At 43.2% G+C, this 26,234-nt stretch overlaps 1 protein-coding gene across 1 annotated transcript in view; it reads left to right on the forward strand.

Moving 5' to 3' along the window:
• Positions 1–1,415: 1,415 nt before the first annotated feature.
• Positions 1,416–26,234, forward strand: part of BMP1 (bone morphogenetic protein 1) — a 37,695-nt gene continuing 12,876 nt past the window's right edge. The window contains exons 1-4 of the mRNA XM_058289912.2: positions 1,416–1,517; positions 24,236–24,352; positions 24,591–24,736; positions 24,857–25,052. Coding sequence (XP_058145895.2) covers positions 1,436–1,517; positions 24,236–24,352; positions 24,591–24,736; positions 24,857–25,052 — 541 coding nt within the window. The 5' untranslated portion in view covers positions 1,416–1,435. The remainder of the gene's footprint in view (positions 1,518–24,235; positions 24,353–24,590; positions 24,737–24,856; positions 25,053–26,234) is intronic.

The raw sequence follows: 26,234 nt of genomic DNA on the forward strand, positions 1-26,234 counted from the left end.
CCCCCTCAGCAATTAGCGCAGCCCGCTGGCTAGAGTAAACACTCAAATATGTAATGCCTGGTGACTCAGCTTTCTTCCTTCAGCCTCTCCTCTCTGGAAGCTTCATTCCCATTCCAGACCCCTCAAGGCTTAGTTTGCCAAAGGGCTGCTGATGTGAAGTACCAGAAATGGTTTGCCTAAGCGCATAAGCCTTCTCTTGGCCGGGGCAGATATCTTAATGCCAGACCTCAGCCCGTGGTTTTCCTCTTAAAGCCGTTTGACCTTCAGTCTCTCCCCTCCCTGCCCCTTTTAGTCCAGGCTGACAGTGGTTTCCTTCATTCAGATCTCACAAAAAGCTTGCAGGAAACAGAGGTCCAAGGTATCAGACAGTAAGACTTTCCACGAGTCCTTCCTGGATAGCTGCATTTTCAATCCCGACTTGGAAGGAGGTGGCTGCCTTTTCCAAGTTCAGTGAAGTCCTCATGGGGAGACACTATCCTCTGGGGACTTGTTTTCTGGATGCGTAGAATTTCCCAAATCATCAGTTTCTGTTTTGTGTGTGTGCCCATCAGTTCAGATCCCAGCTTATCTCTTTCCTCTCGCATTTTGCTGTAAGCCGAAGGGGGAAGCCAGGCTGCGTTTTCCACATTTAGTTTGGAAAGCATCTCGGCTAAATATCCAGGCTCATCGCGTTCAACTTCTGCCTGCTATCAAACAGCAGCAGCCAGTTTTACCAGGTTCTCTGCAACTTCAGACGAGAGTTGCCTTCCTTCCAAGCACAGTATCATTTCATCTGAGGCCTCATTGGAAGTAACTTTAGGGCCCACATTTCTGGTAGGAATCTATCAAGCGTCCCACAATTCCTCCAAAAAATACCCCTCGCTCATTTATAAAGCTGCTCTAACACTTTTTTGGCAATCACAAACAGCACAAACCCCACTCTCCTGGTACCAATTTCTGTCTTAGTTTGCCAAAGGGCTGCCAGTGCACAGTACCACAAATGGGTTAGCTTAAGAACATAATTTTCTGGGGTCCATAAAAGACTCAAACCAGGACACCCCCGTACTCTCACTGCTACCCAAATGGCAGTGATTTTCAATTATTTACGTTGATTGCCAGGTGTGTAACCCAAAGCAACGTCTCCTTGCTAGAGCAGTATCAGTGAAATGGTACTCCTAGTCTCGGAAGTATATTTTGCAATGGAAACAGAGAAACAATGCATTTTAAGTGAGGACTGGCCTGGGGTATCTTAGAAAAATCCCACAAGTAGCAGGCTGCTGGGTTGGAGGGACTTCTCCGTGCAGGAGCTTCTTTTGAGAACTCCTTGACTGTTGCCCATAGCAAACTGCCCTGCTTCCGGTGGGGAGGGGGCTGGTGGGGAGGGCCGGTGAGCCGTGGGGAGCAGTGTAACCCTCTTCCTCCCCGTTTCCCCTAGATCATTCTTAACTTCACGTCCATGGATCTGTACCGCAGCCGCCTGTGCTGGTACGACTACGTGGAGGTTCGAGATGGCTTCTGGAGGAAGGCGCCCCTCCGAGGTAAACCGCACTGGCCCACCGCCTCGTGGCCTGGCCTCCTCTGTGGCTGAGTGCTGCTTTTTTTTTTTTTTTCCTAAGATTTATTTTATTTCTTTCTCCCTCGTTGTTTGCCCTTGCTGTCTGCTCTCTGTGTCTGTTCGTTGTATGCTCATCTTCTTTTTTTTTTTTAGGAGGGCCTGGGAACCAAACCCAGTTCCCGGGAGGGAGGCATCCAATGGCTTGAGCCATGTCCACTCCTGCTTGTTGTGTCTCTTATGTGTTTCCTTGTGGTTATTCTTCATTGTGTCATGTCGTTGCGTCAGCTTGCTGTCTTGCTCATCTTCTTTAGGAGGTATTGGGAACCAAAGCTGGGCCTCCCATGTGGTAGGCAGGTGCCCAATTGCTTGAGCCACACCTGCTTCCCTGAGTATTTCTTTTTTTTTTTTCGTTTAACAAGAATTTGATAAGCAGGAGAGCTTTTACAGCCAAAAACCTTTGAGTTTTACTAACACTTCACTCTACAGCAAAATAGATACAGAACATTTCTTTCATGCAAGTTTAATAAACATTCTGGAAATTAAGACATGTACATTATATATATATTAACTACATTTACTGTAAATAGAAATGTTTTCTAAGAAAATGAGAAATCAGATTGTGGTTTCTGGCGTGCCATAGACCTAACAAGCCCATCTATGCAGATATAGGCAGATAGGTGTCTGTAACTTGAAAATTAGACGTTGCTGTACAGGAGGCATTCAATACCGCCGCATCTATAAATTGCTCCTATTTTGATGTAGTTTGGTACCATGATAAATGGTCACACAGGGCCCTAGAGACGCTTGTCTGGGGGCCATGGTCAGTCCAATTAGACCTCAGGAATGCTAGCAGCGCCCGCGAGAGAGCCCGGCGCGGCCCTGGCTGGCGCACTCGGCCCGGAGCTCCTCTGCACTGCCTGCTCCCTGCTCTGTCTCTGGAGGAAATTTTCTTTGGCCACAGCTGAACTGATAATTGAAGCACTGAGCATAGACATCTGGGGGACGCAATGAACATGACCACTTGTGCCTGAGTCCTTTTTTTTTAAGATTTTTTAAAAAATGTATTCATTTCTCTTCCCTTCCCCCCCACCCCTGTTGTCTGCTCCCTGTGTCCATTTGCTGTGTGTTCTTCTGTGTCTGCTTGCATACTTGTCGGCAGCACCGGGAATCTGTGTCTCTTTTTGTTGCGTCATCTTGCCGCGTCAGCTCTCCGTGTGTGCAGTGCCACTCCTGGGCGGGCTGTGCTTTTCTCGTGCAGGGTGGCTCTCCTTACAAGGCGCACTCCTTGCACATGGGGCTCCCCTACGTAGGGGACACCCCTGCGTGGCAGGACACTCCTTGTGCACATCCGCACTGCATGTGGGCCAGCTTACCACACGGGTCAGGAGGCCCTGGGTTTGAACCCTGAACCTCCCATGTGGTAGGCGGACGCTCTACCAGTTGAGCCAAACCCGCTTCCCTGCCTGAGTCCTTCTTAAGAGCTACTCCATAGTCTCTGGGATCCAGCCCTTGGCCAGGGACAACGTCCTGGCGTGGGAATCGGGCATTCTGTGTCCTGTCGTCGCTAATTGGCTGTGTGACATGGGGCAGGTGCCTTCCCCAGTCTAGATCTCGGGGTCCTCGGTGTGAGCTCTGGGCCTTACTTGGAGGGCAGCTGTCATTGAGGGAGGGGGCAGACACGAGGCGGGAGAAGCGGGCAGGCGTGAGGCGTCCTCCTAGCTCCATGCTCCCCTCCCGGCAATCTCAGAGGCTGTTTATCTGCCTGCAAGATCTGGCTTTGGGGCGCCCACAGCGTAGGCCCCAAGACAGTCTGTAAACTGACCACAGGACGGCTCCACCCCTGGCACGGTGGCCCATGGCTGGGGGCACTAAATAGAGAATACGGGGGTCAGAATCACAGGACAGACGGTGCTTTAATGAGCATGGAATTAGGGCAGAGTGAGCCAACTGTTCCTGAAGAGTATTTCCATAAGCCTGAGGAGCTATAGGAATTATCCTTCTCCAATCTGGACCTAAGCCCATTAGCATTAGAACCCTTTGTCCCACAAACTCTGCCGGAAGCAGACCGACAACTTCGTGGTAACCCTCTCTATTTTTTTACATATCTAATATTCAAATATTTCTTATTAGTCACCCCAAACAGCTGTCATTACAACACACTCCGCCTGCAGACCTGTTACCATTTCCAAGATTGCAGTTTCTTTTTCATAACTTACATTCCTGGGTCAGCACCCTCTGTCTCTTGCTCAAGTTGGGAAACACCCAATCTTATTAAAAACACACAAATCATCCCTAGCAGATAAATTATTTTTCAATCTTTATTTTGAAATGATCTCAATCTTACAAGACAATTACGAAAACAATACCAAAACAGTGCAGAGAACTCCAGTAACCTCCTACACAGATACCCAGATTTACCAACTTTGAATATTTTGCTAGATTTGTTGTACCTCCCTATCTGTCAATCAGTTTCAAAACACTGGAAAGTAGGTTGCATTCATCATGTTCCTTGAACATTCACTATTTCCAGGTGTATTTTCTAAGAAGAAGGAAGTAACCTCATTAAATACAATGATCAAGTTCAAAAAATTTAGCAGTGGTATAAAGCTTACAGTCTCTATCCTGCTTTTTCAGTTGGCTCAGGAATGTCCTGTCGGGCATTTTCGCCTCCATTATTAGATCTAATCCAATGTCGTGTACTGCATTTATCATTGTCTCTCTCTCTTTTTTTTAATTGTATTTTTTTTTAAGATACATACATCACAAAAAATGTTACATTAAAAAATATAAGGATTCCCATATACCCACACCCACCCCATTTCTCCCACATTAACAACCTCTTTCATCATTGTGGCACATTCATTGCATTCGGTGAATACATTTTGGAGCGCTGCTGCACCATATGGATAATAGTTTACATTGTAGTTTACACTCTCCCCCAGTCCATTCAGTGGGTTATGGCAGGATATATAAGGTCCAGCATCTGTCCCTGCAATATCATTTAGGACAACTCCAAGTCCCCAGAATGCCCCCACATCACATCTCTTCTTCCCTCTCCCTGCCCTCAGCAAATACCATGGCCACTTTCTCCACATCAACGCTACAGTTTCTTCCATTATTAGTCACAATAGTTCTATGGTAGAATACCAGTAAGTCCACTCTAATCCATATTTTATTCCTCCATCCTGTGGACCCTGGGATGGTGATGTCCACTCCACCTCTATATCGAGAGGAGCTTAGATCCCACATAGTTGATGAATGTGATTCTCCTGCTTGTAGTTGTAGGCATTCTCGGTTCCCTGGTGTGGTGGTTGACCATCTTCACCTCCCTGTTAGCGGACCTAGGTAAGTGCAATGAACCAGAGGGTAGGAATTGCTACTCTGCTGAGACTCAGGGCACAGCTGGCACATGGCCAGTCCAGAGATTCAAGTCTCCCATGTATACACCAATCCCCAGCACCAGCCACAGATTCAGTAAAAGTGACAGAAGAGGCATGTGTAGAAAGGTCACATCTGAGTCCAACTCCATCACACTTAGGAACACAAACTTCAAAGTAGGGTCCACTGACAAGGCACTGAACCCAGGGCCATCTGCCATGACTGTAGAACCTGTGTGTCTCTGCAGCCCTCAGGAGCACCAGTACCTGGGGTTGTATCTACTTTGACTGTCTTCGGGATCCTGAGGCGTGCGTAAGCGTGACCCCTCTGATGCTCTCCCAACCCTTTTTTGAAAACTCTTAGCCATATTAACTCATTTGTCTTTACCCCCTTTTATTCAAGGTCTTTTTCTAGTTGCATCACCAGTGATTGGTAGTGATCCCTTGGCACCAGGAAGGTTCATCCCCAGGAGTCATGTCCCACGCTGGAGGGAAAGTAATGCATTTACATGCTGAGTTTGGCTTAGAGAGTAGCCACATTTGAGCAACATATTACTGTCTCTTTAGTCTTTCTTTCTCCCCCTTTTTAATTGTGGTGACATATATATATATAACAGTATTTTCCCATCTCGGCCACTCCCCAACATACAATTCATTGGGATTAATCCCACTCACAATGTTGAACTACTCTCACCACCATCCATTATCAAAGTTTATATCACATAAATTTACGTAACCCTGTACCTGTTATGCATTATGCATTAATGTTATGCATTAAATTCCCCCTCCCCCCTCACCTCTGGTCACATGTACTTTATTTTTGTCTCTACAACTTTGCATATTCTAGGTATTTCATATATGTGGAATCATGCAATCTGACTTTTGCATATGACTTATTTTATTCAACACGATGTCTTCAGAATCCAGCCATGTTGTAGTATGTACCAGAACTTATACCTTTTAACAACTGAGTAATATTCCATTGTGTGTCTATACCGCAATTTGTTCAGTCATTTATCTGTTGATGAACATTTGAATTGCTTCCACCTGTTGATTGTTGAGACTAGTGCTGCTGCTAACAGTGGTGTACAACTATCTGAGTCCCTACTTTCAATGCTTTTTTGGATATATACTTAGAAGTGGGATTCCCAGGTCATATGGTAGTTATATGTTGAACTTTTAAAGGAATCACCAAACTGTTTTTCACAGAGGCTGCACCATTTTACGTTACCATCAACAACATACAAGTATTCCTATTTCTCTACATCCTTGCCAACATTTATTTTCCATTTTTAAATAGTAGCCATTCTAGTGGATGTAAAATGGTATCTCATTGCAGTTTTTTTTTAGTTTTATTTTATTTATTTATTTCTCTCCCCTTCTCCCTCCCCCACCCCCACCCCGTTTGTCTTTTCTCTGTGTCTATTTGCTGCGTCTTCTTTGTCCGCTTCTGTTGTTGCCAGTGGCATGGGAATCTGTGTTTCTTTTTGTTGTGTCAGCACTCCATGTGGGCGGCGCCATTTTTGGGCAGGCTGGGTGGCTGTCCTTACAGGGTGCACTCCTTGCATGTGGGGCTCCCGTATGTGGGGGACACCCCTGCGTGGCACGTCACTCCTTGCACATATCAGTACTGTGCATGGGCCAGCTCCACACGGACAAGGAGGCCCGGGGTTTGAACCGCGGACCTCCCATGTGGCAGACGGACGCCCTAACCACTGGGCCAAGTCCGCCGCCTCGTTGCAGTTTTGACTTTCATTTCCCTAATGCTAATGATGCTTAGCATTTTTTTTTTTTAAGATTTGTTTTTTATTTATTTCTCTCCCCTTCCCACCCCCCCACCATTGTCTGCTCTCTAGGTCCATTCGCTGTATGTTCTTCTGTGACTGCTTGCATTATTGTCAGCAGCACCCAGAATCTGTGTCTCTTTTTGTTGCATCATCTTGCTGTGTCAGCTCTCGGTGTGTGTGGTAACATTTCTGGGCAGGCTGCATTTTTCACGTGGGGCAGCTCTCCTTATGGGACGTACTCCTTGTGCATGAGGCTGCCCTACACGGGGGACATCCCTGCATGGGATGGCACTCCTTGTGCCCATCAGCATTGAGCGTGGGCCAGCTCACTGCACGGGTCAGGAGACCCTGGGTTTGAACCCTGGAATGCCATGTGGTAAGTGGACGCCCTATCCATTGGAACAAATCTGCTTCCTGCTGAACATTTTTTCAATGTGTTTTTGGCCATTTGTATATATTCTTTGGAAGAAAGTCTATTCAATTCCTTGGCCCATTTCTTTTTTAGATTTCATTGCATCATTCATTCATTCATTTATTTCTCCCCTCCCCCTCATTTGCACTTGCTGTGTTCTGTGTCTTTAGGAGGCATCAGGAAATGAACCTGGGACCTCCAGTGTGGGAGGGAGGCACCTAATTGCTTGAGCCATCTCCATTCCCTGCTTTGTTGTGTCTCTTATTATGTTTTTTCTTCTTGTGTCTCTTGTTCCATCATTTTGTTGCTTCAGCTTGCTGCACCTGCCCATCATGTCACCTCGCTGTCTTGCTTGTTTTCTTTAGGAGGCACCAGGAACTTCTGTTCCTTGTTTGTTGTGTCTCTCATTATATTTTTCTTCTTGTTGTGTTCCTTGTTGCATCATCTTGTTGTATCAGCTTGCCACACCTGCCCATCACACCAGCTTGCTGTCATCTTTATGAGACACCGGGAACTGAACCAGGGACTTCCTGTATGGTAGGCGGGAGCTCAGCTGCCTGAACCACATCTGCTTCCCCCTTGGCCCATTTCTTAAATTGGGTTCTTTGTTTTTCCATTGTTGAATTGTAGGAGTTCTTTATATGTTCAGGATGTGGAACACTTATCATCTTTTTACTTTCTTGATAACATCCTTCCATGCACAAAAGTCTATTTTTTTTAAAGTTTTGATGAAACCCAATTTATTTTTAATTTGTTGCTTGCATTTTTGGTACAGTCTAAGAATCCTTTGCCTAATACAAGGTCCTGAAGATGCTTCCCTTATTTTCCTTCTAAGGGTTTTATAGTTTTACCTCTTATATTTAGGTTGCTGATCCAATTTTAGTTAATTTTTGTATATGGTGTGAAGTAGGAGTCCCCTTTCATTCTTTTGCCTGTGATATCCAGTTTCCCCAGCACTATTTGTTGAAGAGACTATTTTTCCCCATTGAATAGACCCTTGTCAAAAATTGGCCATATAAATTATATAAAGATAATAATAACACAGAGAGTTGGGGGAAAAATACTTTGGTTAAGTAGTAATATTTTGACAATGCTCTTTTAATCATTAGTTAAAAAGGTTTAACAATAATTCAAGGTGTTGGTGGTAGGGTGAGTTATGAGGGTCTTGTATGGTGTTACATGTTTGTTTTGTAAGTTTGCAACTATTGTTATGCACTTATTGTTTTGTCTTTTTTTATAGTTTTGGGTTTTTTTTTAATTTCTCTCCCCTTCTCCCCTTCCAGTTGTCTGCTCCCTGTCCATTTACTGTGTGTTCTTCTGAGTCCACTTGTATTCTTGTCAGCAGCACTGGGAATCTGTGTCTCTTTTTGTTGCGTCATCTTGCTGCATCAGCTCTCCGTGTGTGCAGTGCCACTTCTGGGCAGGCTGTGCTTTTATCACATGGGGCAGCTCTCCTTATGGGGTGCACTCCTTGTGCGTGGAGCTCCCCTGCGTGGCACGGCACTCCTTGCGCTCATCAGCACTGTGCATGGGCCAGCTCACCACACGGGTCAGGAGGCCCTGGGTTTGAACCCTGGACCTCCCATGTAGTAGGCAGATGCTCTATCAGTTGAGCCAAATCCGCTTCTTGTGCACTTATTGTTTATGTATGTGTGTGGGTGATATATTTTAATAAATTAATTTTTAAAAATCACTTGACCATAGATGTATGGGTTTATTTCTGGACTCTCAGTGCTACTTCATTAGTCTATTTATCTCCCCTTGTACCAGTATAACACTGGTTTGATTACTGAAACTTTGTAATAAGTTTTGGAATAGGAAATATGAATCCTTCTACTCGGTTCTTATTATTCAAGGTGGTTTTAGCTATTAGGGGCCCCTGGCCCTTCCATATGAACTTTTTTCTTTTAATTTTATTGTGGTAACATATATATAACATAACATTTCCCATTTTACTTACATATGGATTTGATGATTGACTTTTCCATTTCTGAAAAGAAGGCTGTTAGAACTTTTACTGGGATTACACTGCATCTGTCAGTCACTTTGGACAGTGTGACAGTTTGAAGCTCTTTTTTGAATCCCAAAAGATTATGTTCTTAAACTAATCTGTTCCTGTGAGTGTGGCACCCTGTGATTGCGTTAGATTCACTTTAGATCACTTGATTAGATTGCTTTTGATTGTGCATTGTCAGTGAGGCATGACTCAGGTGGACAGTCCACCTTCTTGATGGGTCTTCTATAAATGGAGACAGAGAGAGACACAGAGAAAAGGAGCCTGTCATGTGAGAGAGAGGACTATAGGAAAACACAGAAGCCCCAAGAGGCTGAGGGAGGTCCCGGTGTCTAGAACCAGCAGGGCACAGGGGCCTGGAAATAGACCTCCGAGGGGCTGGGCCCCCGAGCAGCTCACGGCTGAGGATGAGCCCTGCCATGTGCCTGATGGCCACGTGGCCAGGAAGGCAGGGCCACCAGTAGCTGACCGATGAGAAAGCATCTCTGATGGTGCCTTCATTTGGACATTTCACGGCCTCAGAACTATCAGCTTTTGCTCTAACAGATGTCCCGTTATAAAAGCCGGCCCATTTCTGGTACTTTGCATTGGCAACCTTGTGGAAAGCTAAGTCGGGTGGTGTTGACATCGTAGGGATAGTAAGCCTTCTGGTCCTGGGCTTTTCTGTGCTGAAGAGAGGGGCTGATAACTGATGCAATCTCTTGTTACTGGTCGGTTGAGATCTTCTATTTCTTCCTGAGTTAGTTTAGGTAATTTGTGGGTCTAGGAATTTGTCCGTTTCATCTCAGTTATGGCCTTAGTTTGTCAGGCTGCAGTGACAAGTGCCGCACGATAGGATGGCTTAAAAAATGGGCATAAAAAATTGGCTCCCAGTTTTGACACCAGTAGAAGACCCAAGTCAAGTTTTCAGCACGGCTTGCTTTCTCCTGGTGCTGGCTTACTGTCGTCTTTGGGGTTCCTTGGTTTGCCCCCCATCGATGTGCTCTCCTTTGTCTGATCTTCCTGTTTCTGTTGACTTTCAACTTCTCTTTATAAGGCCTCCCATAACCCAGATCAAGAACCACCCCAGTTTAGCTGGGTCACACCTTAACTAAAAACATCTTCAAGAGGTCCTGTTTACAATATTCACTCACAGGAATGTGGGTTAAGATTAAGAACAAATCTAAATTGGGTACGTAATTCACTCTTGGCATACAATTGTTCATATGTTCTCTTATAATCCTTTTTATTTCTATAAGGTAGGTAACGATATCTCCCCTTTAATTGCTGATTTCTGTTATTTGTGACCTTTTTTTTCTTTGTCAGCATAGCTAAAAGTTTGTCAATTAACTTTGGTTTCATGATTTTTCTATTCTCTATTTCATTTATTGCAACTCTAATTATTATTTCCTTCCTTCTGCTTACTTCGTGTTTAATTTGCTCTTCTTTATCTAGTTCCTCCAGCTGTGAGACTAGGTTACTGATTTGAGATCTTTCTTCTTTTTTTAATTTTTATTTTGATTTATTTTCTTAGAGAAGTTGTAGGTTTACAGAAAAATCATGCATACAGTACAGAGTTAAAATGTCCACTTTTAACCACATTCAAATATATAATTTGTTCTCTTAATTACATTCACAGTGCTGTGTTACCATCACACCATCCATTACCAAAATTTTCCCATTAACCCTAATAAGCATTACCTCTCCACCCCAACCCCACCCGGGCCCCCAGTAACCTATATTCTAGATTCTGACTCTCTGAGTTTGCATATTATAATTATTTCGCATCAGTGAGATCATACTATATTTGTCCTTTTTGTCCGACTTCTTTCACTCAGCATGTCTTCAGGGTTCATCCAGGTTGTCACATGTATCAGAACTTCACTCCTGTTTACAGCTGAGGAATATTCCATTATATGTATATACCAGATTTTTTTTTTCTCCATTCATCTGTTGATGGACACTTGGGTTGCCTCTACCCTTTAGCACTTGTGAATAATGCCTCTATGTAACGTCGGGGTGCGAATACCTGTTCGAGCCCTGCTTTCAATTCCTTTAGGTACACACCTGGTAGTGGGATTGCTGGGTTATCGGGTAGTTCTACACTTAACTTTCTGAGGAACTGCCCAAATGTCTTCCTCCAAGGCTGGACCATTTTACATTCCCACAAGCAGCGAATGAGAGGTCCTGTTTATCCACAAACTGTCCCCAACACAGGTAATTTTCTGTTTGTTTTTTTTTAATAGCAGTCATTCTAATGGATGTGCAATGGTATCTCATTGTGGTTTTGATTAGTATATTTGCATTTTGCTGATGGCTAATGATGTTGAGCATTTTTTTCATGTGCTTATTGGCTATTTATATATCTTCTTTGGAGAGATGTCTGTTCAAGTCTTTTGCCCATTTGGGTTGTTTGTCTTTTTGTTAAGTTGAAGAATTTCTTTATATATTCTGTATAGTAATCCTTTATTGGATATGTAGTTTCCAAATTTTTTCTCCCCATTGAGTAGGTTGTCTTTTTACTTTCATGATAAAGTCCTTGATGAACAAAAGTTTTTCATTTTATTTTGATGAGGTCCCATTTATCTATTTTTTCTTTGATTGCTTGTGCTTTGGTGTAAGGTCTAAGAAATCAATATCTAACACAAGGATCCAAACTGCTTCTCTACATTTTCTTCTAGGAGTTTGATAGTTCTAACTCTTATATTGAAGTCTCTGATCCATTTTGAGTTGATTTTTTTATATGGTGAAAGGTTGGAATAGTCCTTTTTTTTTTTGCAAATGGAGATCCCATTTTCCCAGCACCATTTGTTAAAGAGATTATTCCTTCCCAATTGAGTAGTCTTTGCCACCTTGTCAAAAACCAGTTGGTCATAAATGTGTGGGTTGATTACTGTGCTCTCAAATCTGTTCCATGGGTCTATATCTGTCTTCGGGTCAGTACCATTCCTGTGGCTTTGTAATAAGTTTTAAGACTGGGAATTGTGAGTATTTCAACTTCATTCTTTTTCAAGATGGCATTAGTTACTTGGGGCCCCTTACCCTTCCATATAAATTTGATGATTGGCTTTTCCATTTCTGCCAAGAAGGTTGTTAGAATTTTGATTGGGATTGCATTGACTCTATAAATTGCTTTGGGTAGTATTGGTATCATAGTGATATTTAGTCTTCCAATCCATGAACATTTATTTAAGTTTTCTTTGATTTCCTATAGCAGTGTTGTGTACTTTTCTGTGTATAAGTCTTTTACATCCTTGGTTAGATTTATTCCTAGATATTTTATTCCTTTAGTTGCTATCGTGAATGGAATTTTTTTCCTTGATTCCTTTTTATGATTGTTCACTGCTTGTGTTTAGAAATGCTACTGATATTTGGATGTTGGTCTTATAACCTACCACTTTCCTGAATTCATTCATTTATTTATTTTTTTATTTTTAAACATTTGTGGTTTTTTTTTTTCAAGATTTACTTATTTATTTAAACCCCCCCCCCCTCCCGCGGTAGTCTGTTCCCTGTGTCTATTTGCTGCGTCTTGTTTCTTTGTCCGCTTCAGAGGCTCGGGAAGTGTGGGCGGTGCCATTCCTGGGCAGGCTGCACTTTCTTTCGCGCTGGGTGGCTCTCCTCACCAGGGGGCTCCCCTATGTGGGGGACACCCCTGCGTGGCAGGGCACTCCTTGCACGCATCAGCACTGCGCATGGGCCAGCTCCACACGGGTCAAGGAGGCCCGGGGCTTGAACCGCGGACCTCCCATGTGGTAGACGGACACCCTAACCACTGGGCCAAGTCCGTTTCCCTCCTGAATTCATTTATAATCTCTAGACGTATTGTGAATTTTTCAGGATTTTCTGTATATAGGATCATACCAACTGTAAATAGGGAAAGTTTTACTTATTCCTTTCCAATGTGGATGCCTTTTATTTCTTTATCTTTTCTAATTGCTCTGGCAAGAACATCCAGTACAATGTTGAATAACAGTGGTGACAGTGGGCATCCTGTCTTCTTCCTGATATTAGAGAGAACGCTTTCAGCCTTTCACCATTAAATAGGGTGTCAGCTGTGGGTTTTTCATATATGCCCTTTATCATGTTGAGAAAGTTTCCTTCTATTTCTAGTGTTCCAAGTATTTTTTGTTTTGTTAATCAAGAAAGGGTGCTGTATTTTGTCAAATGCCTTTTCTACATTGATTGAATGATCATTAGGTTTTTTCCTTTGTTTTGTTAATGTGGTATATTACATTGATTGATTTTCTTATGTTGAACCAACCTTGCATACTGGGGATAATTCTTTCAAAATGCTGTTAGATACAGTTTGCTAGCATTTTGTTGAGAATGTTTGCATCTCTGTTTATTAGAGAGAATGGCCTGTAATTATCTTTTCTTGTAGTAATAGGGTGATGTTGGCTTCATAAAATGTGTTGAGTAAATTTCCCTCCTGTTCAATTTTTTGGAAGAGTTTAAACAAGATTGGTGTTAATTCTTCTCTAACTGCTTGGTAGAATTCACCTATGAAGCCATCTGGTTCTGGACTTTTCTTTGTTGGGAGATTTTTGATGACAGATTCAATCTCTTTAAATGTAACTGGTGTGTTAAGTTCTTGTATTTCTTGTCGAGTCAGTGTAGGTCGTTTGTGTATTTCAAGGAATTTGTCCATATCATCTAGGTTGTCTAGTTTGTTGACATGCAGTTTCTCATAATATCCTCTTATGATCCTTTTTATTTCTGTGGGGTCAGTCATAACTAACTTCTCCCCTTTCACTTCTGGTTTTATTTATTTGCATCTTCTCTCTCTCTTTTTTTTTTTTTTTTTGTTAGTATAGGTAAGGTTTTGTCAATTTCATTGATCTCAAAAAACCAGCTTTTAGTTTTGTTGATTTTTTCTATTGTTTTGTTTTTTGTAGTTATTGTTCTCAATTTCATTTATTTTTGTTCTAATCTTTATTATTTCTTTCCTTCTGCTTGCTTTGGAATTGGTTTGCTGTTCTTTTTCTTGTTTCTCCCGGTGTTAAGTTAGACCTTTGATTTTGATTTTGACTCTTTCTTCTTTTTTAATATAGAGGTTTAGGGCTATAAATCCCCCTCTCAGCACTGCCTTTGCTGTACCCCTAAATTTTGATAAGCTGTGTTCTTGTTTTCATTGGTCTCAATATACTTACTAATTTCACTTACAATTTCTTCTTTGACCCACTGAGTGTTTAGGAGTATGTTGTTTAGCCTCTACACATTTACAGAATTTCCCCTTTCTCATCTATTATTGATTTCCAGTTTCATTCCATTATGACCTGAGAAGGTGCTTTGTATATTTTCAATATTTTTGTATTTATTGAGACCTGCTTTGTGATTTAACTTGCGGTCTGTCCTGGAGAAAGGTCCATGGGCACTTGAGAAGAATGTATAACCTGCTGATTTGGGATGCAGTGTTCTGTATGTGTCTGTTAGGTCTAGCTCATTTATCATATCTTTCAAGTTCTGTGTCCTTGTTGATGTTTTGTCTAGATGTTCTATCAATTGATGTGAATGTTGTGTTTAAGTCTCCAACTATTATTGTAGAATGTCTGCTTCTCCCTTTGGTTTTGCCAGAGTTTGCCGCATGTATTTTGGGGCACCCTGGTTAGGTGCATAGATATTTATGATGATTAATTCTTCTTGGTGGATTGTCCCTTTTATTAATATATAATGGCCTTCTATATCTCTTATAACTTTTTTGCACTTAAAGTCTGTTTTGTACGATGTTAGCATACCTACCTGTGCTCTTTTTTGGTTACTGGTTGTGTGGAATACCTTTTTCCAACCTTTTATGTTCTGCTGGTTTGTATGCCCAGGTCTAAGGTGAGTCTCTTGTAGGTAGCATATGGATGGCAATGTTTTTTACCCATTCTGTCAGCCTATATCTTTTATTGGGGAGTTTAATCTGTTCACATTCACTGATATTACTATAAATGCATTTATTTACCATTTTATCTTTGGCTTTCATATGTCGTATCTTATTTTCATCTGTCTTTTTATTCTTTTGGTTATCCTTTCTGGTAGTCTTGCCTTCTACACTCTCCTCCAAGACTCTCGGTCTTTTTCTTTCGGGCTCTAAGGCTCCTTTTAATACTTCCTGCAAAGGCAGATGCATTTTTACTAACACTTTTAGTTTCTGTTTATTTGTGAATAGTTTAAACTCACCTTCATATTTAAAGGACAGTTTTGCCAGATAAAGATTTCTTGGTTGGCAATTTTTCCCCTTTCAGCATCCTAATTATATCATAACACTGTCTTCTTGCCTCCATGGTTTCTGATGAAAAATCTGCACTAAGTCTTACTGGGCATACCTTGTATGTGATGGTTTATTTTTCCCTAGCTGCTCTAAGAATTTTCTTTGATGTTTTGACTATGCATATTTATTCTGATTGGGGTATGCTTGCTTCTTGGACATGTAAATTCATTTCTTCCATGAAAGTTGGGATATTTTCAGCCATCATTTTCTCATATACTCTTTCTGCCCCTTTTCCCTTCTGTTCTTCTGGAACTGCCATGGCACATACGTTGTTGTGCTTCCTGTTATCATTCAGCTCTTTGAGCCCCTGCTCAATTTTTTTCCCTTCTTTTCTCCCTCTTAAATTTCAGCTGTTCTATCCCCTGTATCACTTATTCTTTCTTCTGTCATTTTGAGTCTGCTGGTGTATGCCTCTAATGTGTTTTTTATCTCACCTATCATATCTTTCATTCCCATGAGCTGTTGTTTTTCTCTTCAGGTTTTTAAATTCTTCCTTGTGTGCTTGCTCATTCTCTTCTTAATGTCCTTTATCTCTTTAGCCATATTGTCCTTCAACTCATTAATTTGATTTTGTAAATTTGTATGAATCTTATTGTTTAGCTGTCTCAAATCCTGTGTCTCATCTGGGGCTTTGACATGTTCCAATGCTTGGGCCATTTCTTCCATTTTCTTAGTATGGCTTGTCATTTTTTGCTGATGTCTAGACATTTGATTATGATGGTGAGTTTACTCTAATTCTCAATTTCTCTCTCTTTCATAGGCGTTTATTAGTAGGAGGCTGTTTACTGCCGTTCTTTGGTTCTTGGTTCAATCTCTTTTGGTCTTTAGGATTGTTCCTGTTAGTTGCCCAAATCTGGGACCTGTATGTAGTAATGGGTTACAGACCTACTTTCAAGGGCCTTGGGGAGGTAGGCTATAGAGGCCTGAAAAAGCCTCTCTTAGCTTACATACTTTTCTTTTTTTTTTTTTCAGTTAAAAGTATTTATTTTGTATGAAAAAAATTACAAAATACTGATCACAAGAACAATTTGACAGTTGCCCTGAGTAATTATTGTTCATATACTATAATGTTATTTTACATTTATCTGGTCTACTCCAGTTCTTTTTTTGGTTACTATTTGCATGAAATACCTTTTTCCAACCTTTCGCTTTTAACCTGGTTGTGTCCTTATGCCTGAGGTGGGTCTCTTGTAGACAACATATAGATGGCTTATATTTTTTTATCCATTCTATCAGTCTATGTCTTTTGATTGGGGAGTTCAATCCATTGACATTCAGTGTTATTACTTTAAAGACATTACTTCATCCATTTTGTTCTTTGGCTCTCTATTGTCATATCATTCTATTGTCTGTCTTCTTATCCTTTAGTTTACCCTTCCTAATAAGTGCCATTTCTAAACTCATCTCTAAATCTTTCACCTTGTTTTTTCCTTTCAGGCTACATCACCCCCTTTAGTATCTCTTGCAAATTGGTTTCTTGGTAACATATTCCATCAGTTTTCATTTGTCGGTTAAGACTTTAAACTCACCCTTATTTTTGAAGGACAGCTTTGCCAAATACAGAATTCTTGGCTGGCAGTTTTTCTCTTTCAGTGCCTTAAATACATCATACCACTTTCTTCTCTCCTCCATGGTTTCTGATGAGAGGCCAGCACTTACTTTTATTGCATTTCCCTTGTATGTGATGGTTTGCTTTTCTCTTGCTGCTTTCAGTATCCTCTCTGTCTAATATTTGTCATTCTGTATAGTAGGTCTCTCAGGGTAGGTCTATTCAGATTTATTCTGTTTAGGGTACGGTGTCCTTCTTGGATATTGATATTTATATCCTTCAAAAGGGTTGGAAAGTTTTTGGTCATTATTTCCTCAAGTATTCTTTCTGCCCCTTTTCCGTTATCTTCTCCTTCTTGAACTCCAATAATGCGAATGTTTGTGTGTTTTGCTTGGTCATTCAATTCCCTGAGGCTCTGTTCCATTTTTTCCATTCTTTTCTTTTTCTATTCTCTTGTCTTTTCCAGTTCAGATGTTCTGTCCTTAGAATCACTAATTTTGTCGTTGAGCAGTTCATATGTGCTTTAATGTGCCTCTAATGTGTTTTTAATCTCATCCATCATGTCTTTCATTCCCATAAGGTCTGTTTCTTTTTTTTTGTAGGCTTTCAAATTGTTCTCTTTGCTCTCCCAGTGTCTTCTTCATATCCTTTATTTCTTTAGTTATATCTTCTTTTAATTCTTTAAATTGATTTAGGAGAATTGTGCGATTATCACTGATTAATTGTATTAAATCCTATATCTCTTCAAGATATTTGGTTTGTTCTTTCGGCTGGGCCATCTCTTCCTGTTTCCTAGTATAGCTTTTTAATTTTTTGCTGATGTGTAGGCATTTGAATATGTTGGTGAATTTACTGATGGCTTATTTCTCTCTCTTGCATATTTCTTTTCCACAGGTCTTCTTTGATATTTGGCTCAACTTATTCTCAGTCTTTAAAATTGCCCAGCTTAAGTTTTCAAAATCGGGCCAGAGACTCACTAGCGGGGCACAGATTTTCTCCCGGTGTTGGATACGAAAAGGGTCAAGTTTTTGTCTATGCCATTTCCAGAGGACCAGCAGGTGGCACTAGTCAGTGCAGTTTTCCACGGAGGTGTTTCAGTCTTGGCTTTCCAGGGTTGCAGGTTCTGCTGGCTGAATTCACTGAAGAAAAGCACCCCGACCTCCCCCCCGCCCTTTTGCCTTGAAACAGCTGACAGGGAGGATGACGTCCGTTCCTCTCTCAGTCGGCTGCAGTGAGCCAGGGGTTTGACCCCAGCTCATTTCCTTGGGGGTGGGGGAGGGGAGCACTTCCAGCCACCACAGGTCTTGGTAACTCACGTTTGTCACTTTGGCTTCTTTGTGTCTCTGTCCCTCACCCTCCTGGGAGTTGTGTAGCACTGTCCTGGTCTGCTGACCCCCAAAGCAGGTCCCTCAGACGGCTTTTAGCGCTTTCTCTGTGGTTTTTGTGAGGGCGTTCAGCTCTGCCTGTTAGTCCATCTCCATCTTCCCACACTCCCGCACTGACTGACTTTTAATTTCTTCACGTGCACTTCCTTGGTCAGCCTGAAGATGGTGCTCTTCACAGGCCTCTCAGTTCAATGCCTGGTTCAGGTGTGTCGGATCAGTGTGGCAGAGGGTCCTGCCTGGAGGCTAAGAGCCTCGCAATTCAGACTTTCTCAGAGGCTCTTTTCCAGGCTTTTCTGGCAGCCCCCTGCCTTTTTCTGGGTAGGAAATAATTCTACCCCCCTGCACCTTCAGCAGCCAGTCGTGGTCATTGGGGAGGGTGATTGAGAGGGCTGCATCTCTTAGTCCTGTGCTGGCTCCCAGGGCAGACAATGACTCAGTCCCACCTGGCCTGGCAGTGCTCGTGGGACACAGCAGAACAAATCTGGGGGCCAAAAGCTGATCAGCCTTAGGCTGTGTCTTTTTCTCTCCCCTTTCCTGGGGACGTGTCGCTCCCTTTTTCTGTTGCCTCTGGCCTGAGTCCAGATAATTCAAAACTGTCTGCCGCAGAATAGAGGAGGGGTGACGGCAGCTGCGGCTGCAGCTTCCACCCAGTCTTTCCATCGAGATTCTTTTCCTATGCCCCTCTCTCCCGGGCAGGGTCCAGCCTTCCCTTTTTGTCCTAAATCCTAGAATATTTTTTTCAAGGCCATTTCTGCCTGTCCTCTAACTGTTTTTCTGGGACAGGAGAGAGTCTCGTATCTTTCTAATCTGCCATCTTCCCGGAAGTCCCACACCTCTTTTCTTGGGGAAGAGGATTTTATGTCTCTTTCTGTCAGCAGCCAGCAGCCATGGACCTGTAAGAGACCTGCTGTGACAGAGGGGGATGGCACAGGTAGCTCCTATGCAGAAAGCAGTTTCTAGTTCTTTACCATGAATTACCAGCCTCTGCCTCCTGCTCTTCCATGGATGCTGTACAGTGTTCTTCCGGCTTCTCGAGCTTCCACATATTTGCTTCAGACAGTTCTTTGTCTGTTTAATAGTTGTTTTGGTGGATGAACTGAGTTCCAGAGCTCCTACTCGTCCATCTTCCTCAGAAGTGCTCTTCTTTTTTAATGTTAGCATTTAGAGCTATGAATTTTTCTCTCAGCACTGCTTTTCTGCATCCCATACGTTTTGTTTTATTGTGTTTTCATTTTCCTTTGCCTCAATTCATTCCTAATTGCCCTTGTATTTTCTTCTTTGACTCATTGTTGTTTAAGAGTATCATTTAATTTCCACATGTATTTGAATTTTCCATTTCTCCCTCTGTCATTGATTTCTAGCTGATTCCATTGTGGTCAGAAAATGCGTTGTAGGGTTTCAGTAATTTTGAATTTATTGAAACTGTTTTGTGACCTAACATATGCTCTGTCCTGAAGACTGAGCCAAGTATGCTTGAGAGGAATGTGTATTCTCCTCCTGCTGGGTGAAGTGTACTATATGTATCTATTAGGCCTACTTGTTTTAGAGTATTGTTCAAGTCTTCTATTACTCTTTGATCTTCTGTCTAGATGTTCTATCCATTATCGAAAGTATTGTATTGAAGTCTTCTACTATTAATGTAGAACTGTCTTTTTCTCCCTTCAAATCTGTCAATAATGGCTTTACATATTTTGGGGTTCTGTTGCTAAGTACATATGTTATAATTGTTATGTCTTCTTAATGAATTGACCCTTTTATTAATATATAGTGTCCTTCTTTGTCCCTTTTAACAGTTTTTTACTTAAAGTCTCTATTGTCTCAAATTCGTATAGCCACCCCTGCTCTCTTCTGGTTACTGTTTACATGGTAGTTTTTCCCATTCTTTTACTTTCCATCTACTTGTATCTTTGAATTAAAGGTGAGTCTCTTGTAAACAGAATGCTTTTTTATCCATTCTGCCAATCTCTGCCTTTTGACTAGAGAGTTTAAACCATTTACATTTGGAGTAAATACTTATAATGCAGACTTCTGCCATTTTCCTTTTTGGTTTTTGTGAGTCTTATATCTTTTTTGTCCCCCAGTTCTTCCATTACTGACTATTTTGTATTTATTTGATACTTTGTAGTGAATCCTCTAGAATTCCTTTTTGTGTTTTTCTGTGCATATTTTTTTTTCTGATATTTTTTGTAGTTATACCATGAGGCTTAAGTTTAACCTCCTAAATCTATATCAATTTCATTTGATTTAATACCAACTTAACTTCAATAACATAACCACACTATGCTTCTATATCCCACCTTGATGATGTTCTTGTGAAAAATTTCATATTTATACATTATGAGTCCAAAACTATAGATTTATCATTACTTTTTTTAAAAAGATTTTTTATTTATTTCTCCCCCTTCTCCCTGCTTCCCCCATTGCCTGCTTTCACTGTGTGTTCTTCTGTGTCTGCTTGTATTTTCATTAGGTGGCTCCAGGACCCGATCCTGGGACCTTCTGGAGTGGGAGAGAGGCAATTACTCTCTTGCACCACCTTATCTCCCTGTTCTGTTATGTCTTTTTATTTTCTGTCCTCTGTGTCCCCTGTTGCATCATCTGGCTGCGCCAGCTCTCTGCATTGGCCAGCACTCCTGCGTGGGGTGGCTTTCCCACATGGGGCAGTATTCCCACGCAGGGCAGCACTCCTGCACGGGGCCACACTCCTGCATGGGCCAGCACTCTGCATGGGCCAGCTCACTACATGGGCCAGCTTCCCTCACCAGGAGGCCCTGGGCATTGAACCCTGGACCTCCTATATGGTAGATGGGAGTCCAATTAGTTGAACCACATCCATTTCCTTTTATCATTACATTTTATGCATATGCATTTTATAGTGAATTTGTCTTTTTTTTAAGTGTCAAGGCCTTTATTTATTTATTTATTTAGGCGGTACCAGGGATTGAACCCAGGTCCTCATAGATGGGAGGCAGGTACTCAACCACTGAACTACATCCACACCCAAATGCATTTTAGATCCTGTAAGAAGTAAAAAGTGGAGTTGCAAACTAAAAATACAACAGTACTGGCACTTACGTTTATCCATGGCATCGCTTTTGCTGGGTGTCCTTATTTCTTCATGTGACTTCAATCTATTGTCTAACGTCCTTTCCTTTCAGCCTAAAGTACTCCTTTTAGCCTTTCTTATATGGTTGGTCAAGCGGTGACAAACTCCCTCAGCTGTTGTGTATCTGGAAATGTTTGAATCTCTTATTTTTTGAAAGATAGTTTTGTTGGATATAGTATTCTTGATTAAGGATATTTTACTTTCATTATTTTATATACGTCATCCCACTGCTTTCTGTCCTACATGGATTCTGGTGAGAAATTGGCACTTAATCTTATCAAGGCTTTGTTGTACAATATGTCTGGCTTCTCTCTTACAGCTTTCAGGATTTGCTCTTTGTCTGTGGCATTTGACAGTTTGATTGTAATGTGTTTCAGTGTTGTTCTATTTGGGTTTATCTTGTTTGGAATTTATTGAGGGTCTTGGATGTGTATATTCATGTATTTCATTAAATTTGAGAAGTTTTTGGCCATTATTTCTTTGAATAGCCTCTGTTCCCCCATTTCTCTTTCTTCACCTTCTGGGACTCCCACAATGTGTATATTGTTATATGTGTTGATATCCCAGTTGTCCCTCATGCACTGTTCATTTTTCTTCACTCTTTTTTATTTTTTCTTTTCAGATTGAATAATTTCAATTGTCTTATCTTTCAGTTCACTGATTTTATTCTGCCAGGCGAATCTGCTGCTGTAACCCTGTAGGGAATTCATTATTCCATTTATTGTGTTTGGTTCCTTTTTATGATTTCTATCCTTTTATTGAAATTCTCTTTGTATTCATCTGTTGTTTTTCAGATTTCCCTTAGTTCTTTGTATGCATTTTCTTTTAGCTCTTTGAACATATTTAAGACAGTTTTTATTTATTTTTATTGACTTTGTAATAATATTACATTAAAAATATATATGTGAGGTCCCATTCAGCCCCACCCCCACCCCCCTCTCCCCCCCCCAACAACACTCATTCCCATCATCATGACACATCCATTGCATGTGGTAAGTACATCTTTGGGTACCTCTGCACCTCATAGTCAGTGGTCCACATCATGGCCCATACTCTCCTCCATTCCATCCAGTGGGCCCTGGGAGGATTTACAATGTCCGGTGATTACCTCTGAAGCACCATCCAGGGCAGCTCCACGTCCCAAAGACGCCTCCACCTCTCATCTCTTCCTGCCTTTCCCCATACCCATCGTCCACCATGTTTAAGACAGTTTTTAAAGGTCTTTCTCTGGTATCTCTAGAGTCTGGTCTTCCTTGTTGATGGCTTCTTTCTCTCTTCTTTTTTTTTTTCTTGCTCTATTGCATGGGTCATTGCTTACCATTATTTGTATACCTTGCTGTCTTTTGTTGCACAATGAACACTTTAACATTTTAATGTATCCCTGGAATTTAGTCACTGAAATGTCTGCTCCTTTAGCTTATATACAGCTAGTATTATGACAGAAGTTTCTTGAATGCCAGGAGTAAACATGCACACACTCACACACAGACACCTTTCTCAGTTTTGGTAGATTGGCCTGCTAGCCTTCAGAGTTAACCTGTCCAACAGTGAGTTTAAAAAACAGCCTGAGGTGAAAGCATAAGGTCCTGCCCCATTTCTCTGAACTTACATCTTGTCATGGACATGTCTGAATGACTCTAGGTATTCTTCTGTTTGCATGGATCAGGATATCCTCTATTTCTCCAGGAAATAGTGTTTCCTTCTCTTCCCACGTACTACACTATATGACAGCCAGCAGTCCTTTGCCCCAGGCAGTTGTGAGTTGACTCTTATCCTAACGCTTTCAAGCTGTCCTATGAGGCACCTTCTCATGCCGTGCAAGTCCCGGGCTGGTGAGCCTGCGACAAGCCTCCTGGTTCAGTGTTTCAGACTGCCACCAAGTGCACAGACATATATGCACCCTAATTCATGCACAAGTATTGCTTTGCTCCCTCCAGCACTGGGACCAGCAGTCTGCCCTGGGAGTATGAGCTGGCGCCACACCAATCCAGGGAGTGGGCTGGGGAGGGACCAGCAAGGGCCCCGTAAGAGCCGATTATTTTTTGAGTTGCTATTTTCTTGATTTGGCACTTGCCCTGTTCCTGCAATCCTTTACCTGTTTTCCAGAGCTCTGAGAAAGATGGTTCTGTCAGCTTCTGCGTGTTGTTTAACGCTTCTGTGAGGGGATAGCAGTGGAGCATCTCGCGCACCATCTTGGTGACATCCTTCTCCCTAGTAAACTCTTGACTACAAAGAATTGCACAGATGGCCAGTCTCACCCACTTTGTGTTGGTTCTCATTGGTTTTCATTTGAAAAGGACATTTTGTGACCCAATCTCCAGATTCTGGGATTTATTTGGGGTGCTGTTGCAGCCTAGATATTTGAGCACATGAAAACATGTCTATGCAAGCACTTCATAATGTCCAAAGCTTTGCTCATTTCTGAAATTTTACCTCCTTGTATGGAGGTCAAATAAGAAAAGGTAAGTCGTAGCGGTGATATGCTCATAAAAAAGTAAATAAAACACATATACAGTCAGTTATCGTGAGGATCCGCCTTGGCTTGAGAGATGGGCCCCTAACCTATCCCTCAAGTGCCTGGAAGCTTTCAGAAGGGGCCGCTGCTCTTCAAAGCCAGGCTGAACCGTGGGCTGCCCCGCAGAGGCTGTGCGGTCCTGGGAGTGGGCCGGGCCCAGGGCCTTGCAAGGTGTTGACGGCCCCCCGGGGGGCTGCTTGCGGGGTGAGGCCCCAAGTCCCCGGCCCAGTGGGCGGCCTTCGTAGGGGCGGCGGCCCGGTGTCAGACGGGGAGGCGCTCAGCCGGCCCTCACCGCCCTCCGTCCACACTTACGTGCAGGCCGTTTCTGCGGGGGCAAGCTCCCCGAGCCCATCGTGTCCACCGACAGCCGCCTCTGGGTCGAGTTCCGCAGCAGCAGCAACTGGGTTGGAAAGGGCTTCTTCGCTGTCTATGAAGGTACCGGGGGAGGGCGGAGAGGAGGGCGTCGGAGACGAGGGCCGCGGGCATCTTAGAAAGGCTCCCTCCTGGCCCCCCCAGGGGTAAGGTTGGGGGGCATAGTGGGAGGTCCCACAGGGAAGCCGAGAGGACAGGGGGTTTGGAAGGATGGGGACTGACAGGGTGACAGGCAGGGGCTCTCCAGCGGGGCAGTGTCATGACCGGCCTCCCCTCCCCACCTCGCCCTGTGTCCCCGAAGCCATCTGCGGGGGCGACGTGAAGAAGGACAACGGCCACATCCAGTCGCCCAACTACCCCGACGACTACCGGCCCAGCAAGGTGTGCGTCTGGCGGATCCAGGTGTCGGAAGGGTTCCACGTGGGCCTCACCTTCCAGTCCTTCGAGGTACCAGACACGCGGATGTGCCCTCTGACCCCCCGGCCGGGTCCCCACGGGCTTCGGAGTGGCGGGTCCCTGGCAGCCAGCGCCCCTCCTGCTGAGAGCGCCCCCTCCCCGGGCCTCCAGATCGAGCGCCACGACAGCTGTGCCTACGACTACCTGGAGGTCCGCGACGGGCACAGCGAGAGCAGCCCCCTCATCGGGCGCTACTGCGGCTACGAGAAGCCCGACGACATCAAGAGCACGTCCAGCCGCCTCTGGCTCAAGTTCGTCTCCGACGGGTCCATCAACAAAGCGGGCTTTGCCGTCAACTTCTTCAAAGGTGGCTCCTTCCCTCCTCTCCCTGCGCAGTGGCCAGGCTGTCGCCTTCATTCCCTCCTAGACGCTCTTGGAGATCGGTGTTATGGGAATGTATTCCTAAGCCTTACGGTCCGTCTAAAGTGTCTAATCGGCAGCATTTGGTGTAATCACAGAGTTGTGCATTCATCACTTCAGTCAATATTTTCATTATGCTAAAAAACAAAAACAAAAAAGCCCTAACCCTTAGTAGTTGCCTCTGATCTCTATCCTTCTCCTGCCATATGTAAGCTAATCTATTTCCATTTCTATAATTTATCTGTATTTACATTTTGTATAGACAGAGTCTAACAATATCAACACATAGACTCTTTTATTTTTTAAGATTTATTTATTTATTTATTTCTCCCCCTTCCCCCCTCACCCCGGTTGTCTGTTCTCTGTGTCCATTTGCTGCATCTTCTTTGTCTGCTTCTGTTGTTGTCAGCGGCACAGGAATCTGTGTCTCTTTTTGTTGTGTCATCTTGCTGTGTCAGTTCTCCGTGTGTGCGGTGCCATTCCTGGGCAGGCTGCACTTTCTTTCCCGCTGGGCGGCTCTCCTTACGGGGCGCACTCCTTGCGCGTGGGGCTCCCCTACACAGGGGATGCCCCTGTGTACAGGCACAGCACTCCTTGCGCGCATCAGCACTGCGCATGGGCCAGCTCCACATGGGTCAAGGAGGCCCGGGGTTTGAACCGTGGACCTCGCATGTGGTAGACGGAAGCCCTAACCACTGGGCCAAGTCCGTCGCCCACATAGACTCTTGATTCAATGACGATCCTGGGGTTCTGCATTTAAGAAGCTTATTCTGGGGAGAAAAGATGAACCCAACTGAAAAACTGGGATTAATTGCTTGAGTAAATGGCAGAACATACATAAAAGTGGTGCACATATGCTAGGTGCTCAACAGTGAACACAGATAACTCAGGAGTTGCCAGATGTCCAAGGGTTTGTCTAGAAGAAATGCTGGACAGGAGTTAGGCAGGCAGTGCCACAGCCGCTCAGGGAGGAGGCCGAGCAGCTCGGGCTCCTTAGCCAGGGGACCTTGGGCCAGGAATTCTTCCTGTACCTCATTTCCCCATCTGTAAGGTGGGGAGAGTCACAGACACCCACAGCCATCACGGGTTTGGTGTAAGGACGGACGGATGAATGAAGGAGTAGCACTGA

This window comes from Dasypus novemcinctus, chromosome 29, assembly GCF_030445035.2.
Source record: "Dasypus novemcinctus isolate mDasNov1 chromosome 29, mDasNov1.1.hap2, whole genome shotgun sequence".
Classification (NCBI taxonomy): domain Eukaryota; kingdom Metazoa; phylum Chordata; class Mammalia; order Cingulata; family Dasypodidae; genus Dasypus; species Dasypus novemcinctus.